The sequence below is a fragment of the Dipodomys spectabilis genome, unplaced genomic scaffold, assembly GCF_019054845.1.
Source record: "Dipodomys spectabilis isolate Male_0828 unplaced genomic scaffold, ASM1905484v1 ptg000030l, whole genome shotgun sequence".
NCBI classification, from domain to species: Eukaryota; Metazoa; Chordata; class Mammalia; order Rodentia; family Heteromyidae; genus Dipodomys; species Dipodomys spectabilis.
Genome location: NW_024870707.1, coordinates 7,634,104 through 7,661,576, shown reverse-complemented (window position 1 = coordinate 7,661,576; position 27,473 = coordinate 7,634,104). Strand labels below are relative to the sequence as shown.

Genomic DNA, 27,473 nt, shown 5'->3' with positions numbered 1-27,473 from the left:
GCTAGCGGCGGCTATGGAGTGCTAGCGTGCTGAGATGACCAGGTCATCCTGCTTGGTGGGGCTGGCCCTGTGGCCAGTGGGGGTTGAAGTCCGGATCTTGTCTACCGCCAGGCACTCCTGGCTGCTGAGGCCTGTGGGTGTCAGGTCCATGAGTTCCCCGGAGGAGCTGAGCGGGAAGGAGGGAGAGAGAGAAATGCCAGAGGAGGGATCGGCCGAGCCCGCGAAGAGCCTCGGGGGCTTGGGCACCAGGTTGGGCTCGAACTGGGCCCGGAGCAAGATCTCTTGCTGGCTGGGGGACTTGGGACCCTCGGCATAGTCGCTGGTGGGGCTCTCGGGCACCACCATGCAGTAGAGGTCCTGGAAGGAGCTGCTCTTGCTGTCCAGGTTGAAGAGGCTGTCGATGAACTCGGCGAACTCCAGCACCTGGGGGCTGGGCGAGTCCCCCAGGCGCCCGTTGTGCAGGGTCAGCTCCGCGCCGGCAGGGGGGCGCCGTCCCGACGCCCTCCGCGCCCGCCTCCTCTTGGTCCTCATTGGCCGCGCTCGGGGCCCGCTCGGGAGTGACGGCGCCGCTGCCGCTGCCCGGCGCCGCCTCCAGGGGCTGCGTGTCCTGCGAGTGCTTGGACAGGCTGTCGGCGGCCAGCAGCTCGGTGCGGGAGCTCAGGGACGGGTTCTCCTCGGGGATGGCGGGGTCGATGTAGAAGAGGTGGCCCTCGTCGCGCTCCAGCACGGCGTGCAGGCTGGGCGACCCCCGGATGCTGCGGAAGCCCGAGGAGCGGCGCGAGTCGAAGCTGTACAGGGACTCGGTGTCCGAGAGGCTCTCCATGGTGGCCAGCGGCGCGCGGCGGGCCTGCAGCTCGGCCGCCAGCCGCTCCTGCGTGGACAGCAGCAGCAGCTCCACGGGGTCCGCGCGCGCCGCCGCCGCCGCGCCCGCCGGCGACAGCAGCCGCCCCTCGGAGAAGCCCTCCAGGCTCATCTCGGACTGCGACTTGCTCCTGAGTGGGGGGGTGCAGAGTCAGAGTCAGCCCCCCCCCCGATCCCTCCCCCCCATCCCTCCCCCCGGGACGAGGAAGGGCACCAGCCCCTCAGGGCAGTGTGTGCGCATGCGTGCCCGCCATGGGCCTTCAACTGTGTGTCATGGCTGGTGCTCTACCACTTGACCCACACCTCCACTTCCAACTTTTTGGTGGTTCATTGGAGATATGAATCGTACTGTCTGACCCGCCCGGGCTGTCTCTGAAACACAAGCCTCAGATCTCCGCCTCCTGAGTAGCTAGGATTACAGGTGTGATTTTTTTTTTTTTTTAATTTAACTCCCAAGTATCCAAGATAAAAGACAAAGGTTGGGTGCTGGGTGAACTGGAGTGGGGACCTCAAGAGGCTAAGGCTCCAGAGGGGGCTTTAAGACTCTAAGAAGACCACTTGGGGGCCCAGTCACTGTATTGAGGAGAGAGACTGAAGCCACAGTGAAACATAGAGGGACCCAAGAAAAGTCAGAGGGACAGAGACAGACAGACAGACAGACAGACAGAGAGGGAGGAAGGAAGGCAGGGACAAGAGGTAGCTCCACCCCAGCTCCACTTTCAGACCAGCGCCACTCTGCTGTGTATAAAGCTCCTATTACCAGGTACCGGTGGCTCACATCTGTAATCCTAGCTACTCCAGAAGCTGAGATCTGAGGATCATGGTTCAAAGCCAGCCTAGGCAGAAATGTCCATGACACTCTATTGCCAATTAACCACCAAAAAGCCAGAAGTGGAGGTGTGGCTCAAGTGATAGAGTGTTAGCCTTGAGCAAAAAAGCTCAGGGACAGTGCTAAGACCCTGATTTTAAGTCCCAGTAATAACTCCCACCCTAGAGACTCCTTTCATTTGCTTCTTCATCCTGGGGGGCCCCCCAACTTTCCCAGGGGTGCAGCCCTATGCAGGATGGGGAGCCCTGGGGCACTGGCTCTGCAGACCAGCCTGCAGGGGATAGAGGAGTGGGTGGTAGTGCTTACTGGGGTCAAGCACAGAGCTGCCACAAGAAATGTCTGCATGCAGGAAGAGCTGTTCAAGGGTCCCTACCAAGGACCAGGAAGCAGCGGCCCCTCCCCTCAGCAATCTCTTGGAAGGACCTGTGACCACAGCGCCTCCTGGGGGGTTGGGAGAGGATCCCAGAGGCAGGACAATTCTCCAAACAGTATGTGTGAGCATGAGCAGTGTGTGGGTGATGCCTGCATGCCTGTGTGTCTAGCACAGGTAATTCATGCATTCGCACCCATAATCTGCCTGTCCAAGAGTGTCCTGTAGATCTGTACGTGCATTAGTAATAATCTATACACTCATGGCTAAAAATGGTACATACACATATGTTATGACTGCGCAGGCTCCAATGCAAGTCCATACATACACACACATGTGTGAGTGCAGATGTCCGTCTGTTTGAGTCTAACTGAGATTGGATGAATCTGTATGTCTGCAGTCTGCAGGTCTGCGTGGTTCCTCGAAATCCCCCAGCCCACATGGGGGAAACCTGAGACCCCCTCTGTGATGGCAGGTTGCAGGCTGATTGGAGCAGAGAGGGAAATTCAGCCCAGGACTCACACTGGATGGGCATGCGCACCAATGTGCATTACCCCCCCCCCACACACACACACACCACAGCCCCTGGGGGAGGGAGGGACTGGGTGGTCCTGGGCCCAGGACTTACCGGACACTGCTGTTGCGGTGGTCCGTGGCCGGCAGCTCCAGGGCCAGGCCGGTAGGCAGGGGCGGTCCTGTGGGCAGCGGCTGCTGCTGGAAGATGAGCTCAGGAGTCAGGTCCACCTCGGTGGGGCTCACCATGACCTTGGCAGCAGACAGCAGCGCTGTTTTTCCCTTGTTGTAGTTCTCTAGCACCTGGGGGGCAGGATGAGGGGGGGCTGGCATGGAGGCGCCACAGACATGAAGCTCCCAGAGCGGTGTGGTGGGGGGGGGGGCTCGCTCTTCCTCCTGAGGGGCTCTGCTCCTCAAGGCAAGCCTGGGACTTGGCACAGGATGCCCCGCCCACAAATGGAACAGGTTGGCCTATGGCTGCCCTCAGAGGAGCTGAGGAGGCGGAGCCATCCCTTGGCCTGGTAAATGTCAGGCTTCCTGTTAGCCTGGGCTTCCTGTTAGCCTGGGCCATGGACAGGCCCTGGGTGGGGGAAGGGGTGTCTCCTGGCCTCCCCATCCCTGGGGGAGCAGTCTGCCGCTCACCTTGTTGAGCCCCTCCATGACCACATAGGGCAGGTGCTCATGCAGCATGGCCGGAGAGATGATCACCTCATTGAAGGCCTTGTTGTCTCCCCAGATGGCGAAGTATGTGGGCTCCTCCTGTTCACAGCAGCTGAGGGGGACATAGGGGCCAGAGGGAAGAATGTGTGGGGGTGTCAGGTGTCTCTGCCGCATTTCCTTGCTTCGCAGGGGTTGGAGGATGGTCTGCCCCCCCTACACACACTTTGCCCCCTGCCCCATTTGGCCAGCAGGGCTACAGGCCTCCTGACTCAGGCACTGTTCTGAGCCTGGAAAGTGCTGACCTGGAGCTGCAGCGCCCCTCCTTCCCCTGTCCCCTCCAGCTGCTACAGACCTGCTCCAGCCCCATCAGGGCCTAGTGCCCAGCTCTTGGTCAAGAGAGATAGTGAATACTGCGAAGCAGGCCCAAGCTTTAAGAACATGAAGTTGAGAAAGTCTGTGTCTGGGTCCTGCTCTTCTCTTGCTCTTCACTGAGTGTTGGGCCCACACCTGCCCACAGCTGTCTGCCGACTAATTCTGGGAACACTGAAGTGAGCTGGCCAAGGCCTGACAGATAAGCAGCTGCCAAGATGCCACCCTCCCCTCCCCCGCCAACCTGGGGTTTGAACTCTGGGCCTGATCTCTGTCCCTGAGCTTTTGTGCTCAAGGCTAGCCCTCTCCCACTTGAGCCACAGCTCCACTTCCAGCTTTTTCTATGATTAATTGGAGATAAGAGTCTCATGGATTTTCCTGCCCAAGCTGGATTTGAATGCAAGTCTCAGATCTCAGCCTCCTGAGTAACTAGGATTACAGGCATGAGCCACTGGCACCCAGCTTCCTTTCTTTTCCCCCTTGCATATGTTAGGCAAGTCCTGTAACACTGAGCTACATCCTCAGGCCAACATCCACACTGTGTGTGTGTGGGGTGGTGGTGGTGTGTGTTTGGTGTGTTCATATGCCCCTGTGCTGGGGATTGAACTCCACCTTGCCTACTTATGGCTGGCATTCTACCACTTGAGCCACACCACCACTTGCAGCTTTTTGCTAGTTAATTAGATACTAGTCTCACCAACTTTCCTGCCTAGGTTGGTTTTGACCTGTGATTCTCAGATCTCCTGAACAGCTAGGATTACAGGCGTGAGCCACCACCACCCGGCCCAGTATCCACTCTTCATGGTGGAAGGGCCAGGCGGGCACCACTGGGGAGCAGCAGGGAAGGACTGACACTGAGGCTGAAGCATAGCACTGTGGACTGAGGTGCCCAGATGCTGCCCCCGTCCACACCCTGGGTGGCCATGGATCTGGAGCCCTGGGTGTCACCTACCAGCACTGCTCCGCGGGGTGGTTGTGGACCACGTGGATGATGCGGCCGGGCGGGTAGAGCGGGGTACTGGCCGAGAGGGCGATGGTCAGGTCGCTGGGATGGGTCCAGAGCCGCGTGCTGGCTAGCGTGGTCACCTCCATCTCCTCGGGCAGCTCTGACTTAGGGATGCACTTGGTGGCCCCCACGATGATCCGCCACTGTGGGGGGGGGGCAGGGAGAGGCAGTGGGGGCTGAGCAAGGCTGGCTGGCTGGGCAGGGCTGGGGTGCTCAGGAAGGCTCAACAGGTGGGGGGGGGGGGATGTGAAGGGGCAGAAGGGATTGTGGCCAGGGCATTAAAGGTCGGTGCCCACCTGAAGAGGCAGTGGCTGAAGTGTACGGTGGCCAGATGGCCAATAAGATGCCAAGGACAGATGACATGGAATTGTTGAATTTCATGGCTGGCAAGGGGCTGGGGGACCAGCCAAGCCCTCATCTAGTGGATGGGAGACAGGCCCAGTGAGGGAAGGGACTTGTTCTAGATCATTCCGCAAGTTGGAGGCAGAATTGACCTCAGTTTGATCAGGTTGTACCTGCTAGGCCTGGCCAGGTCTGGGTCAGGTCCCAGATACTTGACTCCAGGTACCATGAATGCCCAGGTCAAGCCCTGGTAGAGACAATGCCTCTTGCCCAGAGCTGGGTCCTCTAGACAGACACAGACCGGTGAAGCTAGGCTCTCCTGCCCACCACCTGGCACCTGGCACTGGACCCCGGGCTCTGCTGCCAGAAGGTCACAGACACCAGGGCTGGGAACAGCACTGACAGGCTGAGGTACTGAGTGGGGCTGAGGGCACTCCTGAAGGGGCCAATGAAGATGGACATTCTGAGTGGGCTCCTGCTTCTGCTGGCCTATGCCAGGGCCACAGCACCCAGCCTCGCTCCACACTCCTGGTGCCAATGGCCTGCTAGGTACAGACTGGGGAGAGCTGGCCCTCTCCTCTTGACTCCAGCAGAAGACGGGAGCAGACTGCATCCTCCCCATAGAGCACCCAGCCTTCTTGGGGCCTAGGCTTTACCTTGCAGGCTTTGAAGAAAGGCTCTTTTTTTTTCTTTTGTGCCAATCCTGGGGCTTGAACTCAGGGCCTGGGTTCTGTCCCTGAGCCTCTCTTGAGCCACAGCACCACTTCCACCTTTTTCTGTGTATGTGGTACTGAGGAATCAAACCAGGGCTTCATGCATGCTAGGCAAGCACTCTACCACTAAGCCACATTCCCAGCCCAGAATAAACGGCTTTTCTTGCCCACTCCAAATATGGCCGCTCAAGGATCAGATGAGTTCAGACAGCTCAGTGTAGTCCATCCTTGCTCTTCCAAGTCTGACACAGTTGAGGCAGGGCCCTCCCACACTGGGCCCGGGCCTCAGTTTCCCCACCTGTCCAAGGACAGGGGCTGGATGGACTGAGCTTAGAGACTGAGGGTTTGAGGTTTCCAGATCCACAGTGGGGCCCTTTGTGCTTTGTCCTGGGGGATCAGCGGGGAACTCCAGGACAGGGACAGCTAGGGCTGCCCCAAGGCCAGAATGCCAGGCAGGAGCTCACTTTGGGCTTGGTGCTGCGTTGTAGGACATCCAGGAGCTGGCGACGAAAACCTTCCAGCTGGGACAGGCCGATCCTGGGGCAGGGGCAGACAGAGAGAGAGAGAGAGAAACAGAGAGAGAGAGAGAGAGGTGTCAGTCTGGCCTGGCCAGGGCTGGGAGGGGAGTGGAGGGAAACAAGGGAGGGGGTGAGGGGGTAGAGTGGGCTGGCCTGTGCCTGGCTACCACTGACAAGGCCAGTCTACCAGGTTGGAGGTAGCATGGAGTCTGTAGCTCGGCGGAGGGGAGCGGAAGAGAGGTGGAGCCAAGCAAGGTACGGGTGCCTGCGATGACATACGTGTGTGTGTGTGTGTGTGTGTGTGTGTGTGTGTGTGTGTGTGCATACAGGTACTAGGGCTTGAACTCACAGTCTAAGTGCTGTCTGTTAGCTTTTTCATTCCAGACTGATGCTCTACCACTTGGCCTAATCCATTTCCAACTTTTTTTTTCTTCTGCTGGTTCATGGGAGATAAAAGTTTCACAGATAAGAGACCTCTGCCTGGGCTGGCTTTGAACTGCAATTTTCAGATCTCAGTCTTTTTTATTGTTGTTGTCGGTCGTGGGGCTTGAACTCTGGGCCTGGGCGCTGTCCCTGAGCTCTTCAGCTCAAGGCCTGCGCTCTACCACTTAAGCCACAGCGCTACTTCTGGTTTTCTGGTGGTTCATTGGAGGTAAGAGTCTCATGGACTTTCCTGCCCCGGCTGGCTTTGAACCGTGATCCTCAGATCTCAGCCTCCTGAATAGTTAGGATTACAGGTGTGAGCCACCAGCGCCTGGCCTGAGTAGCTAGGATGACTGGTGTGAGCCGGTGGTGCTGGGGGTAGGAGGATCCGCAGGGAGATGAAGAGTGGGGTGGGGGGCTTGGGGCTGGGGACGGGGTTGGGGTTCACCTGGGGACGAGGTCTTTGCCCAGTACCACGGCAGTCACAAACTCCTTAGAGTACTCCATGGCGTCCTCGCTGTGGGAGAAGGGGGAGGGAGGGAGGAAGGAAGGTGTTCAGGCATGGATCAGGGGCATGGCGGGAGCCCCAGCATCCCCGGGGTGGGCGGCGACGCCACTGAGCTCCATGTCTTCTGGGGGGCCCACCACACTCCATGCACGGGGCCATTCCCAGCCCCTCCCTGTGACCGGAAGTTGGGCGGCCCCAGTCTAGCCCCACCAGCCCTCGATGGCTCCAGTCATACCAGCCTACTCCAGGGCTGCTCACCTCAGCAGGCCCCCGGGGGGTGAATAGGCGAAGCACTTGAGGGTTGGGTACTGCGGGCGCAGGAGGAAGGAGAGGATGGCGGCTGTGCCCGCGCCCAAGGAGTGGCCCACCACAATCAGGCCGTAGTGTTTGGTTCCGCGGCCCTGGGCACCAAGAGAAGCCTGAGAGCCATGCCCTGCTGCCTGCCAAGCTCAGTGCCCCAGCTGACACCAGGGAGGCAGAGGACTTTCTGCAGAGTCCTGGGATCAAGTCTGTCCTGCATGGATGCTGGTCCCCACAGACTGCTTGCTTAGGGAGACTGTATTCACGAACTCCTACTCATCCTTCAAAACCTTGCTCAGAGGTTCTTCCTTGGGGAAGCCCTCCCTGATTTTCCACACCCTCCTCGGCATTGCATCTCTGAGTGTCTATTACTATAATGATTATCGTCTATGCTAACCATTAGGCTACCCCTCCCCCTCCCTCTTCCTTAAGTTACTAGTGGAGTCTGCAGGGTCAGGGAAGGGGCAGCTGGCAGTGCCTCAGTTGCTGCCTGTGCGGGGTGGGGGGAATGGGGTGGGGGTCCGGGTTCAGATTGCCAAGCAGAGCTGCTGCGTGTCGCTGTCATTCTGCTCTCCATTTTGAGTGCTCCACTAAACTTTCTTTTGGAACAAATGGCTCAGCGCTGAGCAGGCAGGGAGCAGGTACTGGGTACCTGGGTGGGGTGCACGGGACATCTCCAGGAGCTGTCTGCGGGACAGAGCTGGGGGAGGGGCAGCAGGGGCCTCAGGCTGGAGGGGTGGGGGGCACGGAAGACGCCTCACCAGGTCCCGCCCGAAGGCCTGGGACAGGACCATCTCCTGCTCCAGCTTCTTTTTGATGTACTCGGCGGACAGCACCATGCCCTGGCGAGAGGAACAGGTGACCACAGTGACTGAGGCCCATGGACCCTGCCCTACGCCATGCTCCCCTGGGGTCAATCCCAGAGAGGAGGAGACAGAGGCTCAGAGGGCAGCATGCCCAGGACACACTGGTGTGATCTGGGCACCACAGCCTCCCCAGGCCCCCTTGCCCTCCTGGGAAAGGGCACTCCTGTTCTGGGCTGTGTGTTTGTGTGTGTGTGTGTGTGGGCATCCCATGGAGATGGGCCACAGGAACCTTCCAGACTAATGCACAGCTCTCTGACCAGTCTCTCCCAGTGGCCCAGCAAGCAGTAAAGTCCCCTGGTGTGCGCATGCGCAAGTACGCATGTACACACACGCAGGCCAAGGGGCTGGGGAAGAGAAGGTCAGGGGCCCTGAAGGCACACAGAGTGGGTACCTTATGTCCTAGCCAGGTGCCTCGGTGCCCCTCCACGGGGAGACGCTCAGCATCGCCGGTCAGGTCGGTCAGGGCATCCTGGGGGGTGGGGGTGGGGGGGAAGGGGCAGGTGAGAGGAGGCTGAGGAGGATGGGAATGGGGAGGCTCTGAGGGCCCCTGGGGGGAGCCATGGGCAGCATACCTTTGGGGACAGGGTTCCCCTGATACTGATCACCACTTTCTTCTTGTCATGGTCCACTGCCACGTAGAAGGGGGTTTCGTAGACCTAGGAGGTGGCAGCCCATGAGCCCCAGAACCCCGGCATGGGGCTAGACTTAGACGGCATGACACTAGCTGTCTGTCTTCCTGGCTAAGAAATCCTCCGGCTCCTGTGACCTGGGAACCCCTTCAGGTCTGCCAAGACCGGGGTTCCTGGGACCTCTGGGCACCCCAGTTCACGGCCTCCCCGCTTTGTGTTTTTCTTTTCTCATTTCCTTAAGGCTGGGCAGGAAGAGCCCGATGCTACACACAGGGTAGGTAACCCCCTTCCGCAGCCCGGGATGTGGAAGAAGAGGGGCTGCCCCGGCCCAGCCCACGGTGGGCAGGCTGCAGTGCCCCCCCCCAGGCCCCTCACCCCACCCCACCGCACCGCACGGCCCCCGCCTGGCCCTCACCGCGTCGTGGCAGGAGGTGTAGACAATGTCCACCGCTGTCATGTTCTCGTCCAGAAAGTGGCGGCGGATGGCGATGGCATTGCAGCCACAGCAGTTGTCTTCCTCGATGGTGACTCCGGGGGCGAATCGGGGCCGTGCTGGGCACAGGCAGCATCTGGGGAGCGGCGGCCATGAGCTCAGGGCCGGGGACCCCTGATAGGGCTTTTTTTTTCTTTTCTTTCAGTCATAGGGCTTGAACTCTGGGCCTGAGCGTTGTCCCTCAGCGCTTCATCTACCACTTGAGCCACAGCACCACTTCTGGTTTTCTGAGTGGTTAATTGGAGATAAGAGTCTCACAGATTTTCCCACCTGAGCTGGCTTTGAACCGAGATCCTCAGATCTCAGCCTCCTGAGTAGCGAGCATTACAGGAGTGAGCCACCAGCACCTGGCTTGATGGGGCATTTTTCTCCTCCATCTTCTCTGGATGGGGCTCTAGTTTCTCTCTCTCTCTCTCTTTCTCTCTCTCTCTCTCTCTCTCTCTCTCTCTCTGTGCTGATCCTGGGGTCTTGAATTCAGGACCTGGGTGTTGTCCCTGGGCTTTTTGGTGCAAGGTTGGAGCTCTGCCACTTGAGCCACAATTCCACTTTCAGCTTTTTTGGTGCTTAATTGGAAATAATAGTCTCATGGACTTTCCTTCCCCAAGCTGGCTTTGAATTGCAATCCTCAGATCTCTCAGCTTCCTGAGTAGCTAGGATCATAGACGTGAACCACCGGCGCACAGTTTCCAGTTGGATTTCCAGTCCCATCTGGTCTCCAGAGTCATCTTTGCCTTGTCCCCGGTGACCATCATGCTCTCATACTCACCAGTCACCTCTGGCTCCCAGCACATGATCTCTGAGAAGGCCCTGGCCCACAGGTCCATCTCCAGTTGGCTGAAAACGCCTCCTCTTCCAGTCCCTTCCTGGACTGGCCCTCCTCCCTGGCTTGTTCTCTGTCACCAAGGGTTCCAAGTCTAGCTTGAGCCTCCTCTTCTCTCTAGCTATGCATCCTGTCTGCAACGGTTCCAAGTCCAGGCCCTGGGACCAGCTTTCCCACTCCTCCCCCTCAGATCCCCCATATCCTCAGGAGCTGGGCTTTGTCTCCAGGTACAGCACCAGCTCCTGCCTGTGCTTTCTCCCCTCTCTCTTTGCCTGGGTGTCCCTCCCTGTCTGGCCTCCCTCATCCACAGCTGCCCAGGGTTCTCCACTCAGCAGCACCGTGACCCTTTATAAAGAAGGTCAAACCAGACCCCATAATGGTGCCCTCCTTACCTAGCTTAAGAACCTTGGTCCTACTGAGGCCTGAGGCTCTGCCTACCTGGCTATGTTCTGATGGGGCTTCCCCATCTCCCCCATCTACTCTGACACACAATAGACTTTCTTTCTGCATATTGCCTCAGCTGGGGCTCCGCGGGGCAGGGGCTCTCCCCTGTGCTCATCACAGCTGTGTCCCCAGTACAAATCTGCCAGGCACAGGGGAGGCTGGCTGGCTGAGCCAGCTCTGAGCCCCTAGTTTGGACTGCAGTTCCAACACAGGCCACCAGAGGGAGCCTGTATCCAACGGATCAGCCCAGCCCGGGAGTGACCCGGGTTGTCAGTTGACTTAAGCTGCCAGCGGAGTGAGATTTTATCAACACCACCAGGATTTTGGTGAGACTGAGACATTTTTCTTCTCTCAAGGGTCATGGAACTGTTGCTTCTCAATGGAGAAACTCTGGAGTTAATCCAAAGTCTGGAAGCCAACCAGAATGCTCACCAGAGAGCGGGGCCAGTCACCCACTAGCAGCTTCCACACCACCAGGGCAAGTGCTGGTGGTGGTGGGCCCCGAACTCCTGCCCTCTGTCCCCTGCGTGGAGCCTGGCTCTGTAGTGATACGGCCTTGCACTTAGGACTGTACTTGAAACTCTTCCTGACAACGTCACTTCTTGATTTTATAGGCCTGGAGGGCACTGCCCCACCAGCCCCTTGGCCTCCCCTGCTGTATGAGTGGAGGGCTGGCAGCTGCTTCCCAGGGGGATGCTGGGAAACCAAAGGTCCAGCACATGCAGGTGCTTCGTAAGGGTGAAGCCCTGCCCTAACTGAACCCTCTCAGGGCCAAGGACTCTGTTCTCTCTCTCCCATTCAGTATGGAGAAGGCTGATAGAGCCAGGTGCTAGTGATCGCCCTGTAATCCTAGCTACTCAGGAGGTGAGATCTGAGAATCCTAGTTCAAAGCCAGCCTGAGCAGGAAAGTCTGTGATGTGAAAAAAAAGCCAAGGGAGAGTGTGAAGCTCTGAGTTCAAGCCTCAGTACCAGCACAAGAAAAGAAAAAGAAGCCCGTTGCTGGCTGGTGGCTCACACCTGTCATCCTAGCTACTCAGGTCTGAGGATTGCAGTTCAAAGCACAGCCTCATCTGCAGGACTCTTGTCTCCAATTAAACGCCAGAAAACCGGAAGTGGAGCTGTGGCTCAAAGTGGTAGAGTGCTAGCCATGAGCAAAAGCGCTGAGAGAGCCCAGGTCCTGAGTTCAAGCCCCACAACTGACCACACAAAGCAAAAGAAAAAGGGGAAAAAAAGAAAAAGAACCAAGTCCCAAGAGCCAGTAGCTTTCCCAGGAAAGAGCAGGCGTGACTCTGGTGGTCCCTGGGGTGGGGTGAGGGGAAGCAGCTGACCTAGAGGCCAGCCTTTCTGGAACACGAGTCCAGGGAGCTGTCCTGCTTCTCCCTGGCATGGACTGAGGGCGGAGCCGTCATGAGAGAGGGTCCTTCCTGGAGCCCTTCTCTGGCCCACTTAGGAATGCAGAGCCCTCCCCCCTAGCCCCCACGCCCTGAGCCAGGCTGCAGCCAGATCTGTGGCTGAGGCCTTCCCCAGGAGGGGAAAAGAAATTGGGGCTTCTTGCTAAAGGGCCTTCTGGATGCCTTTCTAGAACCTTCCATAGAGTAGGCCTCCCTTCCAGGACAATTTAATTCTAGAAAAGCAGTGCCCAGGAGAAGAGCCAGAGATGGAGAGAGGTGAATAGAAGGGAAATGGATGGCGTGTGTGTGTGTGTGTGTGTGTGTGTGTACAGAGAGAGCCAGAGGGGCAGGGAATGAACAAAACCAGCAGGGTCTCAATCACCCATTTCACAGGTCCCTGTGAGGTGTACCGACTTCCCCCAGGCTGCAAGGGATGGTCTGGATTCCAAGCCAGGCCCCAGTGGGGTACTCACGAGCAGGAGCGAGCCAGCTGGCACAGGCCGCAGGCGGGCTTCCGCATCAGGTACATGGGCCAGCCGTAGGCCGCCAGGGCGAACAGCATGTAGTAACAGACTTCCTTGTAGCGCAGCATCTCGTGCTGGAAGACAGGACGCAGGGGAAGGTGGCCCCCAGACCTTCTGTCTGTGGCCTCTGCTCAGCTGGTCCCGGAGGTGGGACAGCAGGGAAGGGGCGTGGAGGAGGCAGGGTACCTCCACATACACATGTGCCCAGGGCATGTATTCTCCTGAGTCCCGTCCTGGTAGCTCCAATCTCTGAATTAATGATTGGGAGACAGAAAATTCACTTGGAGCATGAGATCGATTACCTGGCTTTTTTTCCCCCCTCCAGGAAAGGCGGGGGGGGGGGTGAGGGGAAGGGAGCATGCGTAGCTCACAACCCCATTCTAGCAATGGAGTCCCAGGAAAGGGCTTTGCTGTCAGGGAATTAACTTCTCTCTGTTCTGACTCATGAAGTCTCAGCCTCGAGGCTGGGGTGTGGGGGTGTGGAAGGGAGGGGTCAGGGAGATTGGGGTCATTCTAGAGAAAAAGGCACAGGTTGGAAACTTGGAGAGCCTAAAGTGTGGTGGCTGGAAAACCTGTGTTATCAGCATCCTGGGCTGGAGAGAAAGAGAGAGAGAGGAGAGAGAGAGAGAGAGAGCATAGAACTGGGAACCACAGGGTCCTGGCCAGTCAGTTCCACGTGCCCCTGGGCACCGGAGGACGGTGGCACTTACAGGGAATTAGTCACCTTGTCAGAGTGAACGAGGACGATTAGTCATCTCGAGAAGTCAGGCCGGCAGGCCTTCCTCAGTGCCCCAGGGGTAATTATGCCATGCCTGAGCTCCCTGGTGGGCGGGGCTCTGGCAGCCTCTGCCCTGCCCCGCCCCTCCCCTAGCGGGGCACGCCAGGCCCCTGGCCTGGAGACTGGCAGGAACACCTGTTACACCGGCTTTGGTGAATGGAGCAGAAGGAAACCTAGGCTTTTCTGAAGGACAGATGGAGATCACCCAAGGGTGGCGCTGGGCCCGGTGCTCCTGGGGCTGGGCTTAGGACTCCCTCACGCCCTCACTGTCCCCTGGAGCTCTGGGTGGGGTGTGTGCTCAGGGCAGGGACCGGCTCAGAAGGACGAGGACTTGCTCTGTGGTTCGGCCACAAGGCCATTCTTCCTGTTGCCAGCTATGGTTTGAGGCTGCACCACAGTGCCCTGGGCTGGGCACGGTGCCATGGGCCCAGCTCTTCTTTAAGCCCTGGGATTTCAACCCAAGGCACTTGAGAGAAGGTTCTAGAAAGTCCGCTTTGCCCCAGTGCACTTCTCGCTAGCAGTGGTTTTCCCAGCTCACGGTGCAATAGCTTGGTGCCCAGTGTCGGGTGGGGTGGGGGGGCACTTGGGGGTGATGTGAGGAGGGGCTTCTGGGAGGGCTGATGGCAGTGGGGGAAGAGGATGGAGGAGCTGGGGCCTTGTGACTCACCGAGTTCTTGAGGTCCAGGTACTTGGTGTTTCTGGTCACTGGCATCCCGGATAGGAAGGCCAAGATATCATTGTTTGCCTGACAAATCCAGACACAGGGCTAAGAAAGAGGTTGCAGCCCTGGGCACCGCCTGTTTCCCAAAGATCCCAGGGCCCCAGAGAGTGAGTGGGTGGTATGCAACAGGCAGCAATTCCCTTGTATTTCTAGTTGTTCCCTGTCAACCCAAAGCCCCAGGCCCCAAGGGGACTCCTGGCCCACACCCAGGGGAAAGGGATTTGGGACAGACTGGCAGAGCCGGAACTGGTGTGCTGGCAGAGATAGAGCAGTAAAGCCAGAGGTCAAAAGCACCAGGCTGGCAATGGTCACCAGGGGTCCCTGTGATTAGAAATCCTTGGAAGGTGGGGCATGGTGGTACATGCCTGAAATGCCCGCTGCTTGGAAAGCAGAAATTAGGAGGATCGTGGTTTAATAGCCAGCTGAGACAAAAAAATAAAAAACGACTCCATCTCAAAGAACAAGCTGCATATCATAACATAAACCTATAGTAATTCCAGCCACGTGGAAGGCATTGTTAGGAGGATCCCAGATTGAGGCTGGCTACAGGCAAAGAACTGGAGAAAATAAAGAAAAAAGTAGGTCAGGCACCAGTGGCTGGTACCTGTAATCCTGCTACTCAGGAGGCTGAGCTCTGAAGATCAAAGAGTTCAAAGCCAGCCCAGGCGGGAAAGTCCGTGAGACTCTAATCTCCCAAGAAGGCGGGAAGGGAGCTCTGGCTCCAGTGGTAGAGCACTGGTTTTAAGCAAATGAGATAAAGGACAGTGCCCTGGCCCCAAGTTCAAGCCCCAGAAGGGCTTGGCCCCAAAGGGACAGTCCAGACGGGGAGTCACTCAAACAGGAGGCACCCGGGCGTTTCTTTAGCAGTGATGGAGGGCAGCCAGTGGAGAGACTTGATCCCAGGAGGCTGGAGGCGGGCGGAGCGACCACAGGGAGGGGCCGGGGGCGGGGCGACCACAGGGAGGGGCAGGAGGCGGGGCGGCCACAGGGAGGGGCAGGAGGCGGGGCGGCCACAGGGAGGGGCAGGAGGCGGGGCGGCCACAGGGAGGGGCCGGGGGGCGGGGCGGCCACAGGGAGGGGCCGGGGGGCGGGGCGGCCACAGGGAGGGGCAGGAGGCGGGCGGCCACAGGGAGGGGCGGGAGGCGGGCGGGGCTACGTGAAGGGGCAGAGGCGGGGCCGGGGGCGGGGCCACAGGGAGGGGCGGAGGCGGGGCCGGAGGCGGGGCGGCCACAGGGAGGGGCGGAGGCGGGGCCGGAGGCGGGGCGGGGCCACAGGGAGGGGCGGGAGGCGGGGCAGGGGCCATAGGGGGCGGGGGCGGGGCTGGAAGCGGGGCGGGGCCACAGGGCGGGGCGGGGCCACAGGGAGGGGCGGAGGCGGCCCCAGCGCCCTCACCTCGTCCAGCACCGCGTTGCGCTTGGCTCGCTGCCGCTGCCGGAGCAGCACCAGGCCAGCAATGATGTCAGACGGCACAATGTCCAGGTCCCGGAAAAACTCAGCGAAGAGGTAGGCGATTTCCGAGTAGGCATCCTGTGAGATTCAGGAAGGCAGGGGGCAGGGGCAGAGGGACAGAAGAGGCCGAGAGACCAGGAGTGAATCCCCCAGGGCAGGTGTCCTGTGGCACCTGCGCAGCCCGGCCCAGGCGCGCCCAGCTGGCTCTGGGCAGCTGTGACCTTGAGCGCCCCGGTTCTGCAGGCCTGGCGGGAGTCAGCCACACTGAGCCTCTTCCACGGCCCAGGCCTCTGCTCTAGATGCCAGCACGCGGCTCAAGCATCCACCCAGCCTGGGAGCCAGCCGGAGCCACTGCCCCTTAAACAAACTAGGAACCAAGGTGCCATGGCTCAGCTTGTTCTACGGGCTGTGTCGAGCAGAGAAGCCATAGGAAGCATTCAGCAATCACCCCACCATCTAGGATCCTGGAAGCCCCCCCTCCCCAGCCCCTGCCAAGGACTCTGGAGCCCCACACACAATGTTCAGTGGTGCCCATGATGTGGTTGAGAAGGGGTGTGATTGCTGGACCAGTAGCCTCTCTGCTTCCTCCAGGCCCTGTCCTCAGCAGGGACATAGGTAAAGACGAGTCCCACTGGTCAGTGGCTCTAAGACTCCCTGCCTCTCACTACCCTGGGGCCTGAAGCCCCGGAAGATGCCAAAGGGGAACAAACTCAGCAACTGGCCATGCTTCTCTGGTCTCCTGCTGGGATGTCTAGCATGTGGAAGAGAGAGAAAGAGAGAGAGAGAAAAAAAAGAAATCTAAAGTTGAAGACTCAAAGGCCCAAGAAGGCCACACACAGTGTGGGCCACTGCCCACAGCTCCAGCTGGCGGCCCAGAGGGACTGAGGCGCTAGACTTGGAAGTATGGTTTATGTAAATGACAGATTTTTAAATCGATGGGACAGCTCTCAGAAGCTGGGAGCCGGTGGCTCACACCTGTAACCCTAGCTACTTAAAAGGCTGAAACCCCTGGGGGTCCCAGTTTGGAGCCAGCCCAGGCAGGAAAGTCCATGAGACTCTTATCTCCAATTAAGCACCAAAAAGCCAGAGGTAGAGTGTGGCTTGAGAAACAGAGTACCAGACTTGAACAGAAAAAGCCAAGAGACAATGCTCAGGCCTTGAGTTCAAGCCCTAGTATCTAAAACCAATATGATCCCCCTCCCCAAAATAAACCAAAAAACAAATCCCCAAACTAACAACAAACAAAAATTACTCAGAGCCAAGCGTGGTAGTATATCCCTATAATCCCAGCTGCTTGAGAGGAAGAAGTAAGTCTACTGTTGAAGGCCTGCCTAGGCAAAAGCTTATAGATCCTATTAAAAAAAAAACAAACAAAAAACAAAGGAAAAGCAAAGGGACTGGTCAATGTTCAAATGGTAGAGTGCTTGCTTAGCAAGCATGAGTTCAGTCCCTAGCCCTGCCATCCCCAAAGTTTGTTGTTGTTGTTGTTTATTTTTTAAAAACACTTGGACTGGACCTGTTCCTAGGGCAGTCCCTGGCTATAGTCCATTTCTACCTGGATTGATACTCAGAAACTCCCCTGAGACATGTGTCCTTGGTTTCAAGCTCTAACAACAACCCCATCTCTACACGTGGGTCCAGGAGGGGCATGAGTGCCTTCCATCAGCCTTGACAAACCTAGCCTCCATCTATCAGGGGACCACTCCTTGCATGACTGCCTGTGACCCCTCAGACCTCTCCGGACAGACCCCAGACATGCTCCCCACCTGCCCAGCGTGCCTCGGGTCTTCCTCTATGGCCTCCCTGACCACGTGGCTCACCAGGAGTTGCTGGCGGCAAGGTTTCCAGTGGCTTCTGAGGAGCGCACTTTGCTCTCTGCCTCGGGCACAAGGGGGTCTTCTGACCTCACTAGCTCTGTTACTCACTTGCTGGGGGGAAACTGAGCAAATCACACCCCTATCTGGGCCCCCAGCTGCCTAATCTGCAAAACTGAATGATAGGCTAAGTCATCTCTAAGGTTCCTGTCTCTTTTTCTATCCTCGGGGCCGTCTGTGGCTGACTGTGCTTTCCTTCCACAGTACTCATGTGTCTGGATCTCCGTTTGCATCAACCGAACTGATGTCCAGCCCCATGCAGAGCACTTGACAGTGAGTCCAGACTTTCCAGATCATTTGCTGCTGACAAATGGACCCACTGTTCTTGTCTGGAGGTTGCCTGACCCGTGAGCATTTGTCCGAAACTAAAGGCATTGTGTCTTTCTGTTCCTCTGACAAAGCAAGTGGACAGCTGCTTTCCCGGCTGGGGGAGCTGGTCAATGGAGAACAGACCGTCGTACAAGCAGGCTGTCACCTGCTCACACGCAAAGCCCAGTACCTCTTGCCCAATCCTGTCCACCCTGCTTTGCCAAAGGGGCAAAAGGGTCTGCATCGCCGGGCATGGGCCTGCAGGGAGCCACCTCCCAGTACTTACTGACTGGGAGTCCTTGGTCCGGGTGCAACAGAGGAACACTTTGAGCCGCCGGGACCAGCTGGTGGCCTGACCCTCCTCCAAGCGGTGCCTGTGGAGACAGAGAGAGACCGGATATGCCAGGTCAAAGGCTGGAGCACACGAGCTGGGCCCAGATGCAGCCTGTTCCTAAAGGGCTGCCGCAGAGAAGCTTGGGGAGGGAACAGGGTCCAGGCCTAGCCAAGGCTGGGTGGTCAGTGACCCAGGTTTCAGCCATCCAAGGCACTCCTGGAGGGGGCTCCTGTTGGCTTAAAATCATGAGCTGGCCAGGCACTGGTTACGCCTGTAATCCTAGCTACTAAGGAGGCCGAGATCTGAGAGTTTTGGTTTGAAGCCAGTGCAGGCAGGAAAGTCCATGAGACTCTTATCTCCAGTGAACCACCAGAAAACCGGAAGTGGAGCTGTGGCTCAAGTAGTAGAATGCTAGCCTCATGCAGAGAAATAAAAAATAAAATAAATAAAGTTCAGGGACAGTGCCAAGGCCCAGAGTTCAAGTCCTAGGACCAGAAAAAGTAAAAAGAAAATTCATGGGCCATTGGTTTGGGGGTACGGGAGGGGGGGGCTCCCTGACTTTTGGAAGACTGACTCAAAGCTGTGCCTGGGGAGGGGCTTCAGAATTATGATGCCAAAGTAAAAGATGGCTCTGCTGTCCCAAGGCTCCAACCAGGAGCTCTGGGAGAGGTGACCAGGCTTGGGTCTCTCTGTCCTTCTGTTCCAAGGGCTGGGACAGACCTGTCACACAGATCTGCGTTTCCCCCCTTCTCCCCCCACAAACGAATGCAGAAGCTCATTATATTCCACTTAGAAGAACTTAACAATGGCAGCAACATCAAATATACATAGCAGTCTCCAACTGAACAAGGGGCTGGCTGGCTTCCCTGCTGCCCTGCTGCTGGGGCTGTCAAGGGGGCCGGAGAGGTTGGCCCTCCAGTGCATTCACGGCACTTAGCAGTGATCAGGAGTGACGGGTCTGGCTGTCCTGGAGCAGCCAGGGTCTGCTCAGCACTCTTTAACCCTGGCTCCACAAGGCAGCTTTCCAGAAGGAGGAGAAAACGGGGTCGTCCAGAGCTACAGGAGGTGCTTAGGAACTGGTCCTAGGACCAGCTGCCCCTGGGGACTCAGGCAGCCTTGTATCCTGAGCCAATGTCTTCTCTTCCAGGGGCTTGATGAGGCGACAGTATACTGGCCAAACTAGGGTCCCAGTGCATTCAGATCTTTAACGTTTTCTAACCCAACGGGACTTGCAAATGTAATAACAAGGAGGATTTGCTGCCTGGCTTGTGGCCAGATGGAAGCACTCTACCGTCACAGCAGTACCCTTGATAGACACCAGGGGCAGCTGATCTTAGCGTGTGAGGCCGGTGACAGGTTTAGTTAAGCAGGGGGCCACATACCAAGTCTGGACAGATAGTCATGGTTTCCAACAGTCCACTAAAGAGGAAGGACAGACATTCCTTCTGCAAAAACCCAAAGCTGGGGCTCTGGGAGCAGTGCTGGGGAAAGTTCCCCTTCTCCCCAGCCTCCACCAATTTGCTGGAAAGAGTCAGGGCCAAGGCCTCTAACAATACACCCAACATCCAACCCAAACCAAAATAGGTGTGGGGTGAGCATGTCTCTACACTGGGAAGTTGCTGGATTGAAAATGTCCTGGCTTGGAATAAAACGACACAAAACGTGGTAGCTTCATAGCCAGTGGGGGAGACCCCAGGGAGAATCTGAAGGAGCTCCCACAGGTAGAGGGGCCTGGAGGCTCTGGCCTCTTACCCACCTTCACACGGTTTAGAAACCATGGAAAGCTTTCTTTCTTTCTTTCTTTTTTTGGAGGTGGGGGGGTGGTACCTGGGCTTGAACTCGGGGCCCAGGTGCTGTCACTTATATAGCTTTTTTGTTGTTGTTGCACAAGGTTAGCACCCTACTCTTTGAGCCACAGCTCCATGTCTGGCATTTATTTTGCTAATTAGCTAAGACTCACAGATTTTCCTGCCTCCTGACTTTGCGCCATGAACCTCAGATCTCAGCCTCCTGAGTAGCTGGGAGTCAACAGGCCAGGTGGGCGCCATAGAAAGTTTTCTACTTAAAGTTATAGCAACTGTTAATGCCACTAGCAGGGGGCTGTGTGCCCTGGGCTTTAAAGGCAGCATCTTAAGAGCCAGAAACCAGGTCGGGTGGGGGCAGGCCCAAGCAGAGTGGCATCCGGGTGGGGGAGGGGGAGGGTGTTGGCCAGTTCAGCTGGGAGGGGAAATGGGCTGTAGGGCCTTGGCTTTGAGACTTGACATTTGGGACTGGGTGGTGACAAGCCCAGGCCTGGGTGTGTCTCTGATGAGCTGACGTGGAAGAAAGTCCATGGGGAGCCCAGTATGGAGGCGTGGGGGTGGGGAGAAGGCCTGAGGGGCGGGGCCTGGGCTGCTGGGCCTGATGCTGAGCGGGCTGCACTGAGCTGGGGATCCGGACCCACTTCAACCACCCCGGTACCACTGCGACCTTTCTTGGTGGATCACGACTGTCCTGGGGCTGGCAGAAGGGATTAACGGGTCCCCCTCTGCCGAGCTCAGTGCTGGGGGCCTGTGCCACAGTAGGAGTTTAATTCTCAGGGGTTATGGTGACCACCCCACCCTCTTCTTTAAGTAACAGGAGTCAAACCCTCCCTCTCCAAGTCGGCCCAGGCACAGCCTTCCCCTTCCTAAAAAACACCACACAAGGGCTGGGAAGGTGGCTCAGTGGTAGAGTGCTTGCCTTGCATGCATGAGGCCCTGGGTTCGATTCCTCAGCACCACATATACAGAAAAAGCCGCAAGTGGCGCTGTGGCTCAAGTGGTAGAGTGCTAGCCTTGAGCTGAAGAGCTGAGGGACAGCGCCCAGGCCCAGAGTTCAGGCCCCACAACCGGCAAAAAAACAAACAAACAACAAAAAAAAAACACCACACAAAACTCACCCCCTCCAGGAAGTCCTCCTGGATTAACTTCCTCCAAGTCTCTGAAACCCAGGCAGTCCACAAGCCTACTGGACAAGGGAGGGCCCTGAAGGCTTAGTTCCCAGTCTCATCACAGATGTGCTGCATAGCTTCAAAAAGGTCACATGACCCATCTGTGCCTCGGTTTCTCCATCCTTGTTATGAACAAGCCAGTGACAACTACCTCATGGGCAGCCGTCACTTACCCTGTCCGTGTTTGGTTAGATTTCTAATGTCTCCTACTATAATGACAGTGCTGGGGCTTGAACTCAGGGCCTTCCATTCTTGCTTAGCTTTTTTTTTTTTGATCCAAGCCCTCTTCCACTTGACCCACAGCTCTACTTCTGGCTTTTTTTTGGTTGTCATTGGTTACTTAGAGATAAAGAGTGTCATGGACTATCCTGCCTGGGCTGGCTTCGAATCGAGCTCCTCAGATCTCAGCCCTCTGAGTAGCCAGGATTACAGGCGTGAGCTACAGACTCCTGATGATGCCACTGTTGCCATTTCCTAAGCTGTTCCAGGCATGCGCCTCTTACGATGTTGACCACACTGCTTTGTATGTGTTATCTCATATAAGTCTCCAGACAACCCCGTGGGGGCAGGAACTGCGATTCACAGACAAAGAAACGGAGGCAGGCAGAGGGGAAGTCTCTCACACACCCACAGCCTGGCTAGGCCTCAGCTCTGCCTGCTGATCAGCAGAGGGAATTGCCCATGACTCCGCAGTCAGCTGACTGACCGCAGGTTGTAGGTCCTCAGGTTCCGCTGCCTCCTCTTGGTGGCCCTCAGCTTGACGAAGGTGCGGCCCGTGGGGTCGAAGACGCAGAGGACGGTGATGCAGACGCTGAGGATGACCACCCAGTTGCAGACAACCATCCCTGCGGGGCGACAGGAAGTGACAAGAGGTGGAGATATTGGGGACATGTCCCTGGGCCATCAGCCGTGTTTACGAAAGGGGCCCTACGGGCTGGGAGGGTGGCTCAGTGGTAGAGTGCATGTCTTGCATGCATGAGGCCCTGGGTTCGATTCCTCAGCACCACATAAACAGAAAAAGCCAGAAGTGGCGCCGTGGTTCAAGTGGTAGAGCGCTAGCCTTGAGCTGAAGAGCTGAGGGACAGTGCTCAGGCCCAGAGTTCAGGCCCCACGACCCATGAAAAAAGAAAAAGAAAAAAAAAAAAAAAAAAGAAAGGGGCCCTGGTGACTTCTGGCCTCCAAATAGCTTCCAGCTCAGAAGCCTCGGGCCCAACTTTCCTCAAACATAGACCCCAAGACACACCTTGATACGGGGAGCAGGCAGCTCTGTGGGCGATGAAGAAAACGCTGAGCTCAAGTACTGCCCACTTAAGGCCAGGGTCCCCAAGGGGATGGTGGAGCACAGTCCCATCACGGCCACTGGAGGCCCCACCCCCAGAGGCCCCGCCCCAGAGGCCCCACCCCCAGAGCTGGCTGGGAAACAGAATGACACACACATACCCAGGGTGACGTTCTTGGCAGTGAGGTCATTGCAGGAGGTGTAGTACTGGGTGAGCCACACGATGCCCACGATGGCGTAGATGAACTCGATCACCAGGATGGCTGCGGGGAGAGCAGGCCCTGGCTGAAGTGTGGCCACCAGGGAAGCACCCAGAGACCTTGGCCTGAGCCCTCTGGCCAGCTCTGCTGCTGGGGTGGGAAGTGGGGGGGGGTCCCCTGTGGGCCCCAAGGACATTCCTCCTCTATTCTGTGCTAGGCCCCCGGCCTTGTGCCCTCAGGTCCCCCTGTCTGCTCTGTGAAGGTGACTACAAAGGTGGATGAGGAAGATGCACAGCTCTATTTAATTTAATTGATTAATTTGATGTGTTTATGTGCCCTTACTGGGGCTTTAACTCAGGGCTTAGGTGCTATCCCTGAGTTTTTTCACTCAAGGCTGATGCTCTACCACTTGAGCCACAGATCCACTTCTGGATTTTTCTGTGATTTTCATTGGAGATAAGAGTCTATGAGACTTTCCTTCCTGGGCTGGCTTTGAACGTGATCCTTAGATCTCAGCCTCTGGAGTAGCTAGGATGACAGGTGTGAGCCACCGGTGCCCAGTGTTTCTCTTGTCTTGTCAGGATTTTGGGACCTGTGTGGGATGCGCGTGCATCTCAGGCTAAGCTTCCTCGTCTACAGGACGGGAGTAACAACCCTGTCCCAGGACCACCTGAGATTAAATCAGTGTCTATCCCATGAAAAGGGCAAGAAACCTTGGAACTGAAAGGGGATGCATAAGGAGCAACCAGGCTGCTTATGTCTGCACCACCAAGCCCAGGGCCTGGACCAGGGATTGGGAAGAAAATGTGGAAACATTTCCATCCTTCCCTAGCTGGGTGACCTTGAGAGAGCTCATGAATACCCAGGAACCCAGTGACCTCATCTACCAAATGATGCTGCCACTACTTGCTCCTGGGTTTAACACACAGAGTGGGAGAGGCAACTGGGACTGGGCAGGGGTAGAGGGTAGGAGGGGGAGCTTCCCAAGAAAGGGCGGGGCTGTTTGGAAAGGATCATAAAACCAGTGAGCTTCGCAGAGATGCTCTGGTTTTAAGATAGAAGGGAGGCTGGCCCGGGTGGCTCACGCCTGTGATCCTAGCTATTTAGGAGACTGAGATCTGAGGATCGTGGTTTGAAGCCAGCTAGCTGGGTGGAGCATAGATTCTTATCTCTAATTAACCAACAAAAAGCCAGAAATGGAGCTGTGGCTCAAGTGGTAGAGCATTAGCCTTAAGAGAGAGAGAGAGAAAAAAAAAAAGCTCAGGGATAACACCCAGGCCCGGAATTGAAGCCCCCCCAAAAGCAAATATTTTAGACTTTGAGGTGCTACAGTCTTAGAAGCAAATGCTCAGTTCTGCCACAGGAGAATCAGAGCAGCCTGAGAGGATACATGTATGCAAGGGTGTGTTTCAATAAAACTTTATTTACAAAACATACAGTGGGAGGGTTTCTACCTGCCCCCAGGTCTAACCTGCCCCTGTGCTAGCTCAGGGTCTGCACTTGAACCCACGCCCAGTGACTCTGGGCTGAAGGGATGAATGAGCACGGGAGGACCTGGACGTAGAGGGAGGTCTGGAGCAGCCCTTACCCAGGCGCACGTAGAGCACGTACTGCATGGAGTCGCGGGGCTCCGTGTACAGGATGCCCCCGCGCATGCTCAGCCAGATGATGGCCATCTCGGCGATCATGCAGCTCAGCAGGATGCCCAGGTAGCCGCGGCCGTGGTCCACCAGGTTCAGGGAGCAGGCCTCGTGCGGGTTGTAGACCAGGCCAAAGAGCACCACGGACAGGATCACAAACCTGCGGAGGGCCCAGGTCAGCGAGGCCCGAAGCCTGGGCACTTGCCTTATGCCAGCCCTGGCTGGCAGGACAGCCCTGCCCAGCCTAGGCTTGGCAGAAGGATGGGGCAACAGGCATCTTCCCCCCGCACAAGACCAGGAGAAATAAGAACAGGGAGCTCCATGGCAGCATGGGGACACAGCTGTGGTGGTCATGTTCAGTACAGGGGTGGCAACAGCCAGGAAAGGGGTGTCTCCATGTGGGTACTGCCCCCCAAGGGTCCAGGGAACCCCAAGGGTTTCTCCAGGGAGTGGGACAGGATCAGGCAGGGAGGAGCAGATGGTCAAAAAGTTTCCCTCCAGGCCTGTGGCCCCAGCCAGGGACTCACCAGGTAGTATGCAGGAGGAAGAGGAAGATGGCTGGCAGGACAAGGTCATCGCTGCCCACAGACCAGCGCCGCCGGAACACCACGATCCCGGGCATGGCTGGCAGCTCGGGGAGGCTCAGCGGGCCTGGCGCTCACCTCCTGAAAACAAGCACACACACACACACACACATACACACACGCAAAGACTCTGAAAGCTGGACACTGGGGTCTCATGCCTGTAATCTTAGCTACTCAGGAGGCTGAGATCTGAGGATGGAGGTTTGAAGCTAGCCAGAGCAGGAAAGTCCATGAGACTCTGATCACCAATGAACCAGTAAAAAGCCAGAAGTGGAGCTGTGGTTCAAGGCTAGCCTTGAATGAAAAAGTTAAGGGATAGTACCCAGGCACTGAGTTCAAGCCCCAGTAGCAGCATACACGCACACACACACACACACATACACACACACACACACACACACACACACGCACACGCACACGCACACGCACACGCTCACACGCACATGTGCATGCATGCATGCACACATGCACACAAGACCCTGTAGCTGCCTCGGAGGGCCGGGGCAAGCAACACCACTAGTCAGGAGCCCCTGTACCAGTTCCAGCTATGGTCCAGGACTCAGGCCCCCAAGTCCCCACCCACCACCAGGGGACTTCTAGGCACTGGCCATCTCCAGGGAGGAGCTGCCTCCGGCCCTGTCAACACCCAAAGCCAACACCCAGGCCCTTAGCAGCGGGACACACAAACTTCAGCTGTGTTAGCGTCTCTCCTGTCCCCCACCCTGGCCATGCCTGAAGACATCCCCACGGAAGCCGAGCACACCTCCTCCTTCTGCATGGCATCGGTGGGACCCTCAGCCCTCCCACCCCTTATTTCCTTTCTACATCTAGCCCAGGCTAGGGTCAGGCTTCTAAGGCCAAGAACAAACACCATGGGGCCTGAGAGGGTGGGAAAGGGGCCCAAGGCCTTGGGGACGGACAGTAGGATGTGATGGTTATGGCTGGGGCTTGGCACACAGTAGGTGCTCAGTAAGTCTTGGCTCAATGAGGTCTTTGTTTTATGTTTTTTGTTTTGTTTTCTTTTTTGTCAGTCATGGGGCTTGAACTCTGGGCCTGGATGCTGTCCCTCACCTCTTCAGCTCAAGGCAAGCGCTCTGCCACTTGAGCCACAGCGCCACTTACGGTTTTCTGCTGGTTTATTAGAGATAAGAGTTTCACAGACTTTCCTGACCAGGCTGGCTTTGAACCGTGATCCTCAGATCTCAGCCTCCTGAGTAGCTAGGATTACAGGTGTGAGCCACCGGTGCCCGGCGCCCTGTAAACTGTTCTCTGACTTGGACACGCGACACAGCATCCTCAGCCACAGTTGCCACTTCTCTGGGGCAGGAAGGACCGGATGGCAACTTGGTCAGGAGTGCTTGGGGGCATCTTCTGCCCCTTCATTGAGGAAAAGCAATCCATCTGCACGCTCACCCAGAACCCAGAATCTTTCACTGCCCCGTGCCCAACTCTCTGAAGTAGTTGGATCCAAAGTAGCTAGGAGCCAGCTTAGTGCCCAAGACCCCAGGGCCCCCCTTGAGAGCCCTCAGATGGACAGCATCATGGAGGAGAGTCGGGGTCACCTGTACTGAGTGCTCTAGAGGGGCCCCTGGTGTGGACAGCTGCATGCCCCCCAAGCTGCCAGAGCCTTACATACATGACACCCAGTCCAGGGGTGGCGGGTGGCCGATCCTTCTCTCCCAGCTGATGGCTCCGGGGAAAACGTGTGTCCTCGGAGGCGGGCATCACTAGGGAAGGATGTAGGCAAGTCTTCCCTGGGCTGGGAGCGCAGCCTCGGGGTGGGCGAGGGGGCATGGGGTGGGGTGGTAGGCCGGTATGCCCTGCCCGGCCGGCCGCCCTCTCCCAGGTGCGGCCGCTGCATGCAGCCGCTCCCAGCCGCTCCCGGGCTGCTCGGGGAGCTGGCGGCCTGGCGGGCTGGCCCGCTGGGGTCGTGCGTGCCTACTCCTCCCCCCTCAGGAAGTGACATCATCCCACTCTCGAGGAGGAGTCGAGTGATTCTGGGAAAGCCGGGAGAAGGATGCAGGGCGATGGGAGCCGCGGTGCTGGGGTGGTCAGGGGTGGGTGTGTGTCGGGGGGGATGGGATCTGGGGTCTGCAGGGGGCTTCAGGGCTGCTGCCGGCTGCAGCTTGTGACTTCATGGCGTGGGGCTGGACGTGATGGGCCAGGAAGGGGCTGGGGTCCCCGTGGGTGGCAGTAAGGTTGGGGCAGGACAATGCTGCCAACAGCTGGCGTTCCCGCCTGCACCCAGCCTGCAGGTGGCTCTCCGAGGCTGAGTGGGGGGGGGGGGGGGTTGGGCTGCGGGGAGGGGCCGGGAGCCCCCACCCCCTACACAAGTGAAACGTGTTCAGAGAGGGCAGGCCGAGCTCTGCGCTGTGCCCAATGCAGACACCAAAGAGGGGGGACCCCAGGACTGCTGCCTCAAGGGGCTGGGAGGGGAGGGTCCCGCCCACCCCGGCTGCCACCTACCCTGTCTCTGCTAGCAGCCCAGGGCACTTCCTGTCAAGAAGACCCCAAGGATGGCCCGCGTGCTTGCTCTTTCTCTTTCTTTTACTTCCTTCCTTCCTTTCCTTCTTTCTTCTTCTTTTTTCTTTCTGCCTCTCTCCCTCTTTCTCTCTCTCCTCTATCTCTCTCTCTCCCTCTTTCCCTCTCTCTGTCTCTATCTGTCTCCCTCCCTCTCTTTTTTCTTTCTTTCTCTTTCTTTCTTTCCTTCTTTCTCTCTCCCTCTCTCTCTCTCCTCTCTCTATCTGTCTGTCTG

The 27,473-nt window shown here is 57.5% G+C and overlaps 1 protein-coding gene across 1 annotated transcript; it reads right to left on the bottom strand.

Annotated features, from left to right (window-relative positions):
- Dagla (diacylglycerol lipase alpha) lies at positions 1 to 26,384 on the bottom strand. Its single transcript, XM_042676136.1, is given in 21 exon segments — positions 1 to 483; positions 485 to 992; positions 2,689 to 2,876; positions 3,216 to 3,345; positions 4,555 to 4,751; positions 6,128 to 6,200; positions 7,053 to 7,121; positions 7,371 to 7,513; positions 8,174 to 8,254; positions 8,670 to 8,747; positions 8,851 to 8,934; positions 9,323 to 9,476; positions 12,529 to 12,653; positions 14,025 to 14,102; positions 15,471 to 15,605; positions 17,997 to 18,084; positions 21,722 to 21,860; positions 22,456 to 22,557; positions 24,083 to 24,294; positions 24,662 to 24,799; positions 26,355 to 26,384. Coding segments are annotated over 20 exon segments (3,141 nt in total). The 5' UTR covers positions 24,757 to 24,799; positions 26,355 to 26,384; the 3' UTR covers positions 1 to 21.
- Positions 26,385 to 27,473: the final 1,089 nt, after the last annotated feature.